The 16,912-nt window shown below is 36.4% G+C and overlaps 1 protein-coding gene across 15 annotated transcripts in view; it reads right to left on the bottom strand.

The window, feature by feature from the left end:
* Positions 1-974: 974 nt before the first annotated feature.
* FRYL (FRY like transcription coactivator) overlaps positions 975-16,912 on the bottom strand; it is a 245,331-nt gene continuing 229,393 nt past the window's right edge. For 10 of the 15 annotated variants that reach the window (XM_070614997.1, XM_070614999.1, XM_070615003.1 and 7 more), the window contains 7 exons: positions 16,223-16,372; positions 14,182-14,280; positions 8,098-8,166; positions 5,397-5,414; positions 4,539-4,649; positions 3,412-3,602; positions 975-3,074 (listed from right to left, as the gene is read on the bottom strand). In XM_070614997.1, the coding sequence (XP_070471098.1) occupies positions 2,816-3,074; positions 3,412-3,602; positions 4,539-4,649; positions 5,397-5,414; positions 8,098-8,166; positions 14,182-14,280; positions 16,223-16,372 (897 nt within the window). In that variant the 3' untranslated portion in view covers positions 975-2,815. The remainder of the gene's footprint in view (positions 3,075-3,411; positions 3,603-4,538; positions 4,650-5,396; positions 5,415-8,097; positions 8,167-14,181; positions 14,281-16,222; positions 16,373-16,912) is intronic. The other 5 variants (XM_070615000.1, XM_070615001.1, XM_070615006.1 and 2 more) reach the window with 1 other exon arrangement.

Raw genomic sequence — 16,912 nt, 5'->3', positions numbered from 1 at the left:
AGTACAATTTTAATTACATTGATTTGAGGTTGTGCTGGCATGGTGTATGAGCACTTCTCATAGGCCTAAAGGAGGGGAGCTCAGCCTGGCTTTGGTGAGTCTGTTCTTAGAGAAAATGTTAACTATTTCCTCAAGGTAGACCATGGGTTGTACTGCATCCTCTGTTTTTTTTTTAAAGATTTTATTTTTTCTTTTTCTTCCAAAGCCCCCAGTTCGTAGTTGTGTATTTTTAGTTGTGGGTCCTTCCAGTTGTGGCCTCAGCGTAGCTTGACGAGCAGTGCCATGTCATCGCCCAGGATTTGAACCGGCAAAACCCTGGGTCACTGAAGTGAAGCACGCAAACTTAACCACTCGGCCATGGGGCCGGCCCCGCATACTCTGTTTTCTATCACTACAAGTAGAAAATATTTTCTAAATTGTGTAAAAATCCTTTGGCTTTCTATTTTAGAAGCAGCATGAAGAAACTGCCAGATCTCTTCTCTTGGTGTTATTTTACAGACTTACTATTTAAAAATTATAAATTTAGTGGGCAAAAGAAAAAGATGGTATGAGCAAAAACTGGGCTCTGATTGGAAATAAAATGTTTAATAAATTAAGCATTTGATATATTTTGTTAATAAATGCAAATTTTGGATTCAAAGGATAAGGAGCAAGGAAGTATAGGTCTGAAGAAAATCCAGTTGCAAAAGGACAATCTTAATGACTATATTTGCATCTTGTTTTCTGCAGGTGTATTCATTTTTATTATATTATTAATAGACTTAGCTGCATATAAATAATATGAAAAGGCAATTTCAGCTGTTTGAAAGGTGATGACCACCTTTTGATTTTTGTTTTCCCCCTTGAAGGGGAACAATTTTATTCTCCCCCTTTACGGAAAGTTATATTTAAGAATAATGAAAGTGACATTTCAAAAGTTTCTAAATGATGCACATTATAATCATTCATCCTTTCTTAAAATACAACACAAGCCAACAGCTACAATGCTTTTTATTTTAACAAAAAGGATATAAGGAGGGTGAGAAAAATAGGGGATGGTAAGATAGGATGTAAAGTGTGGTGTGTCTCTGGACACCATCCTTCTCTTCCTGCCCCACACCCAAAAGTTATTAAATAATTTAAAGGACACCATTTACAGTACCAGAACACCATCAAAATAATTGTTTTTATCAGGGTCAAAAAATACAGTGATTATGAATGTGCCGTGACCAGTTACGGAATTTTACAGGTAACATAACTATAGTCAGCAGTCCAACGGCGTGCACAGTGCCTTCAATTAATGCACTTGAGCATAATTACATTTCTGGCAGGGTCCACACCCCCAAGAAAAGGCAAAGCTAAGCATTTCATTTCTACATTCTAAACTCTGGAATCACAGAGCCCAGTTTAAAAGAAAAGTCACAGTGGATAAGAGATGCATATAAAAAATACAAGGTGTTCCTTTCAAATCAGAGGAATTGTGGGACTACATTCATTTCTTTTACAAAATGCTATTTAAAAAAGGACAGAGAATCCAGTTCATGTTATGCTGCAGACCTAGACAGTGAATGAGTATATTGCATGTTTTGGTAGTCGGTCTTCAGGCTTCCTTTCATTTTCCCCCATAGCCCCAGGTTCCTTTAGGGTGAAACATGTGAGTCCTGAATAAACATATAAAAATGCATTTGCATCTCTCTTCTTGAATTCTGCAGACTTCAGAGCCCGCAAGTCATATATTCTACCATCCATGACCACAATTTTTTTCTTTAGCTTTGTACACCTATTCTTGTATAACAGTGCATTGCACAAATGTACAAGAAAATACTGGTTTTAATCTATACAGTTTCTATAATAATTATGGAGTAAAATAAGTTAACTTTTCTAATGAGAATAGCTGACGGGCAGCATACATCTTTATTTTACATTTTAAAGTCTCTGCAGGCATCTACTTTGGTTAGTTATCAACATTGTAACATAAGCACTGATCAGAGAACTGAGCAGCATTCCAATAACGTTAACAGATATATTATTTCTTTTCGAAATACTGGGAAAGCCCAGTTTTAAAATATTATTAAAATGTTCTAACATTTACACACTATGAAGAGTTAGATCTAATAAAATAAAATTTCTTCAAAAATAATCTTGCAGTGCTCTTTTAGGCATGCTCTGAGACGTTATCACCAAACATCCATACCTTGAAAATATGACTATCACATATTCACACATCCCAGCTCACACACACATAATTCCTTATACAGCCCCAAAAACAAAACACCCACACCCTTATCCCACATGTTGAAAAATCAGTGGTTTTTGCAAAGAAGTGTATGTATATCTATCCGACTGGATGTTCCTCATGTGGATGATTCAGCATTAATTGTAGAGTCTGCTTATGGCCGCTAGAAAGCCAAGCACTCTGCAGGTCTTCAGCTAAAACGAACCAGCCTCGATTTCAGCCTCATGTCACCTGCTTTCCCACGTCTCAGTATTAGAGGCCATTATTGCAAATGTTCTTAAAATTCCTTTCTTTCTCCAGAAAGTAATGTATTTGTATGCATCACTTTTAGCCCTTTTCACGTCGGTTGAATAATCAAAAAATTCTTTCTTCATACAGTTATTGTGGGAGGTATTGGCAGCTGTTAAACAATTAGATTTTTTTCCTTCAGATCTTTGATTTTGACATTCTTTATCTTGAGAAAGTCTGACATTAGTTACACTGTGGTTGTGGATGCTGCCAGAAAAAGTTATCAGTGAATTGCAAGGGTTCATAAAAGGTGCTTGTTAATATTCTTAAATCATCTTCAGTTTAGTTTCTTTCCTGAAAGGCTGAAGTTTCTCAGAATCCAGTGCTCACCAAACTTCCAATTGGTTTGGCCTGTGCTAGAAGTTGGTATGACTGCACCATGCGTAAAGACTCTCTTATTTCTAGATTAAGTTCCATCAGTTTGTAGTTGGCTTCTGACATGTCCAGGTCGGAGCCTATAACTGCAAAGCTTCCTGTCTGGCCCAGCGTCTGGTGATGGAAATATATGTGTAACAGCGTCTGCACAGGGTCATCTTCACAACTGCCAAAGATATCATTGGGCCAGAGAGACCTGAAAATACACAATATTTTTAAGTCCTGAGACTCAATCAAGCATTTCCTATGATTAACTCCGTTTTAAGTTAATACCTATAACAACAACAACAAAATTTCCTTGTGAATCACTGAGGATTTGTTTTAATATTTGAGCAAATATCTTACTGAAAGTATCACTGAGAGTGAACAAAATCTAAAATTGGTGTCACTTCAGTGGTAACTGTAGAAAATAATGTCAGGCCTTCCTTTCACAAAGCCATGATTTGGAAACATAAAGTAGGACCCAAACCCAGTGCTTGTACACCCCCAGCCCGCGTCTAAAGGCATCACCTTTAAATCCCTTCATGTTTTACCTGAAAGCTTTCACTTGTGCTACAGCCAACAGAAATTCCTTATTTTTCAAAGTTTCAATCAAAGAATGAATGGCAGTTTCTATCGTCGTTTGTGCAGCTTTGGCAATGTCCATTTCTTCGTTTTCTGAAGCAGACTCAGCTTCCTTGAGGATACTTTCCAGCTGGGCAAGTTCCTCAGACATATTGATGACCTAAAACAAATAAATACACCTTCAAAGGACCTATTTGTATATTCAATAATAAAAAGAGCATTTAATCGGCTGTAACGACACATCAGACGGTAGTAGTATTTTATTTTCAAATGTTAAACTTAGTAGTTAAGGGCAGTTAATATTTCAAGTTCTCTATTCAGTAGGGATAAATAATTTCAGCCACCAAGTAGTGGTCTTTAAATACCCTTGATAAAACAACAGATTTTAGTAAGTGTAATAAAACAGGTTGTAACCAATGTTTATATTGGTTTTAACATATGGTCTAGACTACGTCTTGCATAGCAAAAATACATTCACTGTTATGGGGGGTCATGAAATTTTTTTTTGACAGTAAAGGAAAGTCTTTATATTTTAAAAGGTTATTTACCAAGGGTATTTTATAAAAAACCAGTATGTGTATATATATATTTTAATTTATTTAACTATTAAAAAAAATTAAATCATTTCCCCAGTGATAGTTTCAGTACCAGCAATTGACAAGGGGGAAAAAAGATTGAAGTCACTACCTCTGAACCTGTTCATGACATGATTTCCAACACTTAAAGTGTTTTTTGACGCATTTATTTTTGTGTTCATTACAAGAACTAGAGAAACATGTGGACAAGGTGTTGGGGGGTTCATGATGGGATTTTGTGTCTCCATTGAATTGATATGCTTTACTTGACTTTCGATTACAGATGATCTGTCGCTGCTACTGCAACCTTGAAAGTCTTGAACCTTTATGGCATCCAGCTATATCCTATCTTATTTACCAATAGGTCCTGAAGTAGTACATCATTTCAAGAAACAATTCTGAAAAAAAACAATTCGCTATAGTGACTTTTGACATAAGCTCTCCTATAAGGCATATATGTATTGTATATATTTTAATTTCCTAGAATCAGTTACTGATGCCTCGTATAACTGAATATTTACCTCTGCTTCATTTTTTATTGTATTTACTTGGTTGATGAGTTTACAGTAGGCTTGGAACAGAAGCAGCAGTTGAAAATGCAGTTTGTATAGCCTTCGGCAGAGCTCCAGTTCCTAGAGATAAATGACAATGCATCAAATTTAGGTGCTATTTTCCAGGATATTTGAGTAGATGTTGTATTTCCAATAAAAATTTATAAATAAATAAATGTTAAAATTGCCTTGGCATTTATTTTGCTATAGTAAGCAAGTTAATATGACTTGAAGCTGATGAAAGATAGATGAAAGATGCTTTGAAGACTGGGATTAAGGTAATTTATTGTTGGTTACATAATTCATTTTTAGTGTGAAGCACATTTTCACATTAGACAAACAGAATTTTTCAGCAGGCAATATATAGGATGCTTTGAAAATGATTCACTACAACTGAAAACTTCAAATTCATAATGAAAAGACTTTACAAATGCACATGCTTTCGCCCATCAAGATGATTATTTTATTGCATTTATCAACAAGTGCCTGATAAAGCAAAGTGAAATTGGTAACCTCTTGCCTAAAAATGAATTCATTTTTCTAAAAAAACACTTCATAATCTCACTGAAGTGAGATAAGTTAAGATATGCACTTTGATTTTTAAAATTAAGATTTAAAAGGCGATGTTAGTTAAAGATGTACAAAAAGGCGACTGCTAGTCGTACGTATTAATGATAAAATCTCATTATTTTTATAGGACCAGCATTTCATGGATTAGGGCTATGCAAAACTGAGGCAAACACCACCCTTAAAGTAATCACAATGGTAAGTGAAAACCAGTTTGTCTGACATGGATAAGTAGTCTATAAATTAAGACAGGTCACTTACTGCTAGAATTTCCATTTGCTAAGCAAGAAGGTGATCGGGTCACAAAAAATACAAAGGAAGAAAAAGACCAAGAATTAGTGTAAGAAATCATTGTAACTAGGGTCACAGATGTCCCAGGGAAACTGAAGAACATTTAATTACACCCCAAAGAGAAATTCATGATGCTATTTCCAGAATAAAACTGTTTAGACATTTACTGTAACAATCCAGGGTGTTTTAAATTCTTTGCCAAATAATAACTAAATTACATTTAGGCTATATTTCAGTGTAAAAGTCACAAAGAATAAAATCGAACTAAGGTGATTCTTGGGAAACTTTACTATTATAAGTGATCTTCTATCTAGGTTTTTATAGCCTTTAAAAACAGAAAGTCAAGTGTAATAAAATTTCTATTAGTAAAACAGAAAAATTCTGATTAGAAAATAAGTGAATTACTGTTCTCAGAAAAGAATTGGGTTATAATCTTATAAATACTTACCCATGAGATTCTCTCTGGTGTGGCTCATTCTAGGCCTCCTACCCCTTACTGCCTAATTAGGTCCTATGTTGTCATAATCGGTGCTGAGTCAGAAGGTAAAATATCAAAAGTAGATGTGTGTTTTAAGTTGCATTCCAAATGTAATTTAGGAAACTTCAGAAATTCAACCCAACTAGGTTTGAATCAAATGAGATAATGTATGTAAAATAGATAGGGAAACATCTAGTTTATGAACTATTTTAAAGCTATCACATTAAAATATCTACAGCAACTTGGACCTAGTCTCATAAATGGAGAAGAATGACTTCTAATTAAAACAGCAATGGCCGTAATGTAAATATTGCTTCTAAAAGTCCCTTTGGAAGCCTGCTTTTCTAAATAGTTTCCTCTGAAGGACTGTTTATATAACATTTATTCCTATCAATTTAGAAGGGATTTGCTAAGCAAACGTGAACTTAGCTCCCTCCAGCTTACTATAAATTACACGGAGGGTCAGTCAGTGAACACCAGGTGAGCACAATCCAACCGCAAACATATTAGCATATCTAAATTTCTGAGGTTTTACTTTCTATGGTTGTATATGGAAACCACTATTTGAGTTCTAAATACTTTCTCAGGAGAACTCATTCTACATGCATAGATCCACAGCCTCTACTTTGGGATGTAATGGAAAAGAAATCACTGATAAAGTTTATGATCACCACGATGGTAGGAAGTAACACAAACGTAATTAAGTCTATAGCTCGGAATTACTAGAAATTACACTAAATATGCTAACATTGTACATTTTCAATTATTGCTTTTTAAAGTATATGAAAATTTGCATACATATTCTCTTCACTTATTTTTTAGCAAATATTTAATGACTGCTTATTATGCAAAGGAGTATACTGCTACACGGGGACAGATAGTAGATAATGTTGTGTAAAAAGGGCCCCCCACTCTCAAGGAGCTGAAGATGAAAGGAGAGGTAAGATATGAATGGAAGTCTTAAATGTGCAGAGTCTCTAGTTTTCACTTAGTGAGGGAACCTTAAACTATATGAACAGACGCAGACTCTTGGAGATGGAACTCATTTTCTTCAAGGTAGAAGGGATATAAGGAATCACTTAGTCTAACATCTAATTTATACAGGACAAAAGGAGTTTCTTACGTGCTTAAGCCATGTGGTGAAATAGTGGCAAAGACAGATTTAGAGCCAAAGGATCTAATTCTAGTCTAGGGTTAATTCCTTATCTTTCCTCATTTCTTTCTTTACAGAGGTGATTTGACAATTTCTTTGTAAAATAGTGCACGATTTGGAGTCAGCCTGCCTAGGTTTAAATCTCAATTCTAACTAACTGATTTTAGATAAATTAGCTTCTCAGAGCCTCATTTCCTCATCTGCAAAATGGGGACGATTATAGCATCTACTAGACAGAGTTGGAAGGACAGAGATAATGGGTGTGAAATGCTCAGTATAGTGCCTGGCAAACAGCTGACATTTATTGAGAGTATCCTATTTTCTCAACATTTCAGTTTTTTAAAAACTTCAAATTTTTATTATAATAGTACAACAGCTTTTACAGTGACCAGAAATCTGTAACAATCTGACACTGAAAAAGATTAGAATTCTGATGTCAAACACAGAGGTTGTTGAGAGATGAATGAATGCATCCTCCCCGGATGAAGTTGCACTCCTATTGGACGAATTTGTAGGTCTTAATTTATCCTCCCTTAATATAATGTATGTATTATATATGTGCACTTTTCTCTAGTAAAATATATTACTATTATTTTCACTGAGTTTTATACTAGCAAAAAACATAATTCACCTAATCAGAATTTCCCCTTTAGAAAACTAATATGAATGTATATAATATCACTCTCAGGTTTGCTTTCCGGACCAATTTATCTGCAGAATACTAATGCAGAACAACATTTTTTTTAAAGAGGCAGATACAACTAAAAGCTGACCCGGATTGTCCAGATATCCATCAAGTTTACCTACTGGATGTTATTAAGCTTCAGTCACAGCTGATCGTTCATTTTTATTAAAGTGAATTTTTCATTACTAAGCCAATATTTCATTGAACCTAACTTTTACAAAGATTGTTCTGATATAAAAAATGAAAAGTGTTATAAATATTCTTTATTTCTAGGAATATCAAATAAGAACATTTGAGCATATGTATTATTTTACCTGATGTAGAAATATAGCAAAACTAAGAATAAGAAACTTACTTGTGCATCTGTGTTTATCCTGTACATGTCTTCTTTGGCACCAAATGTCCTCTTACAATTGTCTAACCACTAGAGAAATAAGTAACAGTAAATTTTAATAGACATTGCACAATACACAATGAAATTGGTAATATAACAGCCAGCGCATATAAAACAACAAACTTAAAAGTGAACTTGAGGGGCTGGCCCAGTGGCGTAGTGTTTAAGTTCATATGTTCTGCTTCAGCAGCCCAGGATTCACGGGTTCAGATCCTGGGCACGGACCCACACACTGCTCATCAAGCAATGCTGAGGCAGTGTGCCACATACAAAAAAGAGGAAGATTGGCACAGATGTTAGCTCAGGGCCAATCTTCCTCACACACAAAAAAGTGAACTTGAATTTCTAGGATTGGTTGTAGACATAAAATATCCCCACTCGAGCCTAATCATTTATATACAACAAACCAAAGCACATGATGCATCAGCGTAACCAGATGTGCACTTGTGACAGTCTACCAACAAACACAAACGATCTTCTGCTCCAGGGACTAGTGGTGCCCACTTCAGGAAAGAATATTCTTCATTTTGCAGATTTTATTGGAAACCTCCACAATCTATACCTGACCTCTGTCTAACGTGAGATGGGAAATGACAGATGTGCTTCCCTCTGGTCAATTTAATAAAGGCAACTTAGAACTCACCAGGTCCCTTTGCTTATCAGGAGTGTAATTCTCAGAAGACTGGTGTCAGTTTTAATTAGTGAAACAGAAACCAAAATCCATTTTAAATCTTATTTGTTTTGCTTTTTCTTCCTTTTTGGACAGTAATGAATGACAAACCTGTTACCTCCAAAGAATATTGAATACAGAAGCCAAATGTGGTTTTCCCTTAGCCAGGGGCTATTCCTAAAGATAGATATTTATTTAAGGTACCTTTTTTTCAGTCAAATAAAAATAAAATAATAGCATTGTGGTTTAGCAGGAAAAAACACTGGATTCACAGAATGTCCAAGCAGAAGTGAAAGCTAAGAGCTTTCAAGTTAAGCAGCTGGGTTTTGATAGTTTGATATTATTATTATCAGTTCTTATGACTTCCTATTTCTTTGTGTGTGATATATATACTAGTTTTATTATGTTAAATCTAAGAAACCATTAGGACTTTTTAAATTAGGACTTTGAGAAAAACTACTAGCTACATCAATTTATTCTTTGAAAATACTTCAGCACTGGGCATTTAAAATTCCCAATTGTAGTATAACATTCTACATGCAAAGAATTAAAATTAGACATCTTGGTTATTTCAAAACAATCTCTTTGACCTTAGGTCCCTTTTATCCCAGTCTCTGAGACTGTACAGGCGCTTAGGCTCTTTGCTTGACAGCATCTCTGAAGAAAAACATGTTAGGCCTTTCTAGTGAGATACAGCTGCTGGCAGCTATTGTCAAAAGCTCTCCAGCAGATTTCTTTATATCAGCAAAATACAGTTGACATCTATCACGGAACTGCTACGTTAGTCTTTAGTCACACAAAATGTTAAAATGCCTATACACTTAATCATCATCACTAATCCAGTCCAATTTGTCTAAGTATACTAATACATTTGGAAAAAAAATAATTTCAATTGATTAGTGGCTGCTTATTAAATATTTTTTTTTATACTGTATGCCTAGTGATACAGCATATTAGGGGCACTATTTAACATAATTATTTCTGATTTTTATTCTGTTAAAAGACAAGCCCCAACCCTATAGTCTCATGGCCGCATACTGGCCTGAAAAGTACAGATACACACCTTTCCAGCCAGTGTATGTAAGACACAGTAGATCACTGGTGTACAGAATACCCTCCAGTTCACACCTAGTCAGTCTTCCTGTCATGATGTCTTCTTTACTCTGAGCTCCAATGAAGGTTAAAATTTAACTGGAGAGGTTTGGCTTCTGGGCGTGATGGAGGAGCTTGCGTAAGGCCAATCCTCCAAGGACAACTAGAGAAGCTGAAAACCATTGTCCAGGACTTAGAGAGGAAGAGGAAAGTACTGAAGCAAGCCCTACATGGACACCAGTGTTTACTCCGGAGGATTTGCTTATTCATGTCCATAGGCATAAGAGGCTGAACAGAAAGTGGCGGCCTACAGTTTCACTGGGCCGGAAAAACGGTTATCAAAGGTAGTGAGGTACTGAGGGCCAAGATCCTGGAGAAAAGGGCACTGCAGAGAAGGGAGCTTGTGTGCATTTCTCCTTGGGGCACTTGCTCTTCCTGTTGATTATGTGCAGGAGGACAGGCTAAGAAGCCAAGTAGCAGCGTCTGGGAGGCTAAAGAGGTAAGTGAAGATTTCTGGTCTTTTGGTGCTGGGGAGACAAATTGTTCAATTCCTGCCAAGATGGCGGGGTCCTGATAAATATCTCAGGCTTTCACTCGTGATCCTTAGAAGACACAAGGAATAATGAAAGAATGTATAACTTAAAAAACTATTACAGGGAAAAAAGTGAATAATAAAAAATACTTGGTTGTAAAGTTAAAAATAGAAATACCCTATGACCCAGCCATCCCATTACTGGGTATCTATCCTAAGAACCTGATATCAGAAATCTCAAGAGTCCGTTGCACCCCTATGTTCATCGCAGCATTATTTACAATAGCCAAGACGTGGAACCAGCCTACATGCCCAGAAACTGATGATTGGATAAAGAAGATGTGGTAATATATACACAATGGAATACTACTCAGCCATAAAAAAAGACAAAATTGGCCCATTCACAACAACGTGGATGGACCTCGAGGGTATTATGTTAAGCGAAATAAGCCAGTCAGAGAAAGATGAACTCTATATGACTCCACTCATAGGTGGAAATTAGTATATTGAAAAGGAGATCTGATTGGTGGTTACCAGGGAAAAGGGGGGGTGGGGGGAGGGCACAGAGGGGGAAGTGGTGTACCCACAACATGACTAACAAAAATGTACAACTGAAATCTCACAAGGTTGTAATCTATCATAACATTAATAAAAAAAAAATACTTGGTTGATAGAAAAGAAGACAAGGAAGAAAAAAGTAACAGAGAACAGAAGGGACAAGCAATAGTGAGATGGTAGCTCAGGAAGGAATCAAAGTTCATTTTACCCCCATATAAATATTTAGTTGATTCAGCACAATTTACTGAAAAGAATATTCTTTTCTCACTGCACTGCAATAGCGCCTTTGCTGTAAATTATGTGATTATATATGTGTGGGTCTCATGTTTCATTGGTCTATTTGTCTGTTCTTATATGAGTACTACACTTTTGAGGTTTTTAATAGGTCTTACTGGCTGGAAGTCTAGCTCTGTTGTGTAGACCTTGTTGTTGTTCTTTGTGGACAAGGTTTGGAAAATTTCTTCTGTAAAGGGCAGATAGTAAATATTTTAGTTGTTGCAAACCATATATTCTCTGTTGCAAGTATTTAATTCTGTGTTGCAGTGTAAAAATAGCCATAGACAACATGTAAACAAATGGGACGGCTATGTTCCAAAAAACTATTCACAGAAACAGGCCAGATGTGACCTGAGGGCTCTAGTTTGCTGACTGTGTTCAAGAAGATTGTGAGCGCTATTATTAACCACTCGTATTTCCATATAAATCATAGAATCAGTCTGTCAATTCCCATTAATATACTGTCTGAGATTTTGAATGAGATTGCCTTAAATCTACAGATCATTTTGTGGAAAAATGACATCTTTACACTAGTGTGTTTTCTGCTTCATGAACATGGTATAGCCCTCCATGTATTTAGGTGGCCTTTAATTTCTCTCGGTGATATTTGAAGTTTTCTGTGTGGAGGTTTAGCACATCTCTGACTAGGTTTATCTGTAGGTATTTGATGTTTTCCTATTGTAAATGTATCTATTGCTGTATAACCAACCACCCTAAAACTTAATGGCTTAAAACAACAAGACAAATCTCTGTGTTGGCTGGGAGTTTCTTCTGGTCTTGCCGAGGGTCACTCATGAGGCTACAGTCATGTGATGGCCTGACTGGGGCTGAACTTACTCATATGCCTGCCAGGCTGGCTGTCAGCTGGGACGCCGCCATTCTCCTCCACGTGGCCTCTTATCCTCCAGTAGGCTGGAGGTCAAATAGTTTTCCAGAGTTTATCCCAATTTACACCCTGACCAACATGGTGGCTAATGCAGAAGCTGCAAAAGGCCTCTCAGGTTCTACTCTCAGAAGCTGTACAGCATCACTTCTGACTTTGGTCCAAACAAGTGACAAGACCACCCCAGACTTAAGAGGTGGGAGAATAGGCTCCAATCTCCTGATGGGAGGGACAGCAAAGTCATGTTGCAAAGAGGTGTGGACAGAGAGGCATGATTCATCAGGACTGTTATGTAACACTCTACCACAGCTTCTAGGATAGCAAAGGTTTCTGAAGACATGAAAGGCACTAACCATAATGGGAAAGACTGATAACTTGGACTTAATTAAAACTAAAAACTTCTGTTTATAGAAAGAGGCTATTAAGATAGTAAAAATGCTAGCCACAGAGAGGGGAAGAAAAATTTGTAATACATATATCCAATAAAAGGCTTGTGTTTAGAATAAGGAACACCTACAAATCAATAAGAAAACCACAAATGACTCATTTACAAAAATGGGCAAGGTATCTGAAGGCAAAATAGACAAAATGTCTAAATGAAGATATCTATATGAAAAGGTGCTCAAACAGTCATCAGGGAGGTGCAAAATAATATCATGAAAAACTACCACATACCCACCAGAATGGCTAAAATTTTAAAAATTGGCAATACCAAGCAGTGGCAAAGATTAAGCAATGGTAACTCTTGTACACACTTCTGATGGGATTGTAAATTGATACAATGTCTTCTAGAAAACTGCTTGGCAGAATCTACTAAAGCTGTACATGTGTCTAGAGTGTGATCCAGCAATTCCACTCCTAGATAGATACTCAACAGGTATCTGAGCATATATATGTAAAAGACATGTAGAAGAATGGACATAGCAATGTTATTTGTTAGATGACCAGATGTTGGACGATCCTTTCTTCATGTTGAAAACTCTTTCCTCTTCTCCAATCTGTCATTATTCTTTCAATCCAAATATAAGATCACTATCCCCTTACAAGGGGAGAAAGCCTTAATGTAAGTATTTTCTCATACCGTATTCTTTCTCTGAAATAATCCCTCCATCTAAAATTACCATCTGTCAGGCCTAAGGTCATGTCTCTGTTCCGTGAAGTTTTCCTATCAGTCCAAAGTGACCGGTCTCTGGAAATCGTAGCATTTGGTCTGCATCAGTTCTCTGTTAGACCCGAACGATCTTGAGATGTGTCTTTCATTGCCAGTACTTTTATTTATAGCTACAATTTAAGTGATTCTTTCCTTTGGTTACTAGTTATTCACACACAGTATTTGTGCTTTATATTCCTACCTAGAATATTTAGGGAATAAGAACCAGGTTTTAGGCTTCATTTTTCAGAGGCCTTTACATGTGATAGATATTTAATGCTTATTAATGAAAGACCCATCTCCTATCTAGAAAAAGAAAGCCTACTCAATGCATTTTGTGTGAAAAGGAGAAGCATTTTTTCTTCAAGTTCTTCTACTCCTGCCAATTGAAAACATACTGGATGTTCCCTCAGGGAAGAGAACTCCTGTGTTTTGTAGTGCCAGATTGGAGTTGAAGAAACATTTCTTCGCAGGTAATACCTATAATCTACTACCCTTTACCCACATACATACACACCACAGGGAAAAGATCCAACTTCATCACAGGTGCAGATTTTCTGGACACAATATCATAACGCATTCTCAGAGAAATGCTGCTTTCATTTCCCCACTTGCAATGTTGACAGCAGCTACATAGTCTCCACACAGAAGCTTTTTATAAAGCTATAGCTTTCCATTGTGCTCTTAGCTCTTACAGGGCCAATTTCTAAAAGCCAAAAACAGGAATTCACTGGACAGAGAGCTCAAAGGCCCTACCATTCTCAGTAAAACCCAGAGGCCAGTGTTAAGAGGCTCTCTTCTCTATCTCAGCTATCCAGCTGCCATCTTAACACTTATAGTGTCAAAAGAAAACTACTTTTTTCACATGGTAAAAAGAGACTGACCTGTTCAGCTGCTTCTCTTTTGGCATTGTATGTATCCAGGTGTTCTTGCAACTCCAAAACACTGAACTTGAGTGTTTCTAGCAAACCACAGGACATCAGCTGTAAAATCAGAAACACAGTGATCCAGGTTATCATTTCTGATCGCAATCATGAGACTGACAACTTTTGGATCATGGAATTTCTGCTGGTTGGTTTTCAACCCAACTTGGTGCTGGTGTCTCTAACTGTACTCTGTCCCTCACTAAGGGCTGACCTTTCACTGAAACAGAGTGGGAGTGCAGTGGGATTTCAGGGATGTCAGCAAGGGCAAGCACATCTTGAAATGCTTTCAAAAACTGGCTCAGTGAAGAAATGGTAGGTCAGACTAGAATATGCCATAAAGGTAACATCCTTGAAGCTTTTTAAACCTTAATTCTTTAACTATCTTAATAATCTACAGGTGTGCTTAGAAACAAGCCAAGTGGGGAGACCAAGGAGCTCTGGGTTGTTCCCAGGGGAAGGTCTAGCCCTCTTCTATCCACTTTCATTGAGGAATTGAGAAGAGTTCACATCTCTAGAACATGACGTTTTACCCTCTCCATCTAGGACTCTGTGGAGAGTGAGGGCAGGTGGGGGAGGGTGAGAATCAGAAATAGTCACAAGTCACTACATATAATATACTGGAATTGCATTTTGCTAGATATTTATAGTCAAGTGGAAAATATGAACCATTACACTTTAAAATTCTGAATTATATTTTAAAAAGACCATTTACATTGGTGATGTTTAGATTTGACATCAAAAGCAAAGGCAACAAAAGTAAAAATAAACAAGTGAGACTACATCAAACTAAAAAGCTTCTGCACAGCAAAGGAAACCATCAGCAAAATGAAAAGGCAAACTACTGAATGGGAGAAAATATTTGCAAATCATATATTAGATAAAGGGTTAATATCCAAAATATATAAAGAACACATACAACTCAATAGCAAAAGAACCAATCTGACTGAAAAATGGCAGAGGATCTGAATAGACATTTTTCCAAAGAAGACATATAGATGGCCAACAGGTACATGAAAAGGTGCTCAATATCCCTAATTATCAGGAAAATGCAAATTAAAACCACAATGAGATATTACCTCCCACCTGTTAGAATAGCTATTATCAAAAAGACAAGAAATAATAAGTGTTGGCGAGGATGTGGAGAAAAGAAGAGAAAATGTGGAGAAAAGGATGCACTGTTGGTGGGAATGTAAATTGGTGTAGTCACTATGGAAAAACAGTATAGAGGTTCCTCAAAAAATTAAAAGTAGAAATACCATATGATCCAGCAATTCCACTCATGGGTATTTATCCAGAAGAAACAAAAACACTAACTTGAAAAGATACATGCACCTTCACGTTCACTGCAACATTATTTACAACAGCCAAGAAATGGAAACAATCTAAATGTCTGTTAACATATGAATAAAGAAAATGTAGTGTATATATACAATGGAATATAACTCAGCTGTAAAAAAGGAAATCTTGCCATTTGCGATAACATGGATGGACCTTGAGGGCATTATGCTATGTGAAATAAGGCAGAGAGAGAAAGACAAATACTGTCTGATCTCACTTAAATGTGGAATCTAAAAAAAAATCCCCCAAACGAAGCTCATAGATACAGAGAACAGGCTGGTAGTGGCCAGAGGCAAGGATGGGGGGTGGGTGAAATGAGCGAAGGGGATAAAAACATACAAAATTCCAGTTGTAAAATAAATAACTTCTGGGGATGTACTGCACAGCATGGTGACCACAGTTAATAATACTGTGTTGCATATTTGAAAATTGCTAAGGGAGGAAACCTTAAACGTTCTCATGACAAGAAAAAACAATTCTCTAACGGTGTATGGTGATGGATGTTAACTAGACTGATTGTGGTGATCATTTTGCAAAATATACAAATACTGAATCATTATGTTATGCATCTGAAACTAAACATAATGTTGTATGTCAATTATACCTTAATGATGCCATTCAGATTTAGTCTTTATAAAAAGCCCTCATGTAAAAGACTTACTGTTTCAGCATCCACAAAGACTGTTGGGCATTCTGAACACATCATCATCACCTCCAACGAACTTTTAAACTTGGTACCGATGCGCTGCAGACTCTCACCAAGAAAGCTAACGGCCTCGTTAGTTATGTCTCCAAACTTTCTTTGAATTGTCTACGGAGAAAAGCATAAGAAAAAGTTTAGTATTTCATAAGAAGGGCTTTTTTCATCTTTAAGTAAAGAAGCGTAATTTATAATTAGGGCAAATTATTATTCTAGTGGTATATAATGTGACAATGATATATAATTATGGTGACAACAACTGATCTGTAAATCCATGTTTTTAGGCACTTCTTTAGGAAATGGTTTAATTTCTAAAAAAAGATCAAAGATTTACAAAATAGTATTACTGAAAAAAGAAAACAGTGATAGATGCCATTCGTCTCCTCATTCCTGAGATCTTTTCATTAGGAGAGACAGAAGGAACACATGCTGCACGTCCTTGGCAACAAAGTCCTCACATGCCTGAGGAATTAGCTCTTCTGAAGTTAAGTTCTACCCGAGAGAAACTTTCGGTAAAAGCTGCCTTCTGACTTTAACATCAAAAAAATGCATCAAGTGTAGTAGCTTCTCAGAACTTAAGAATATTCATTTACGTATAACCGACAGTGCGTGACCCACTCAATGAATTAGGCTATATTATCAATAATATAA

This window comes from Equus przewalskii, chromosome 3, assembly GCF_037783145.1.
Source record: "Equus przewalskii isolate Varuska chromosome 3, EquPr2, whole genome shotgun sequence".
NCBI classification, from domain to species: domain Eukaryota; kingdom Metazoa; phylum Chordata; class Mammalia; order Perissodactyla; family Equidae; genus Equus; species Equus przewalskii.
The sequence above is the reverse complement of the archived record's forward strand: the minus strand, read 5'-3'. Positions and strand labels throughout refer to the sequence as shown.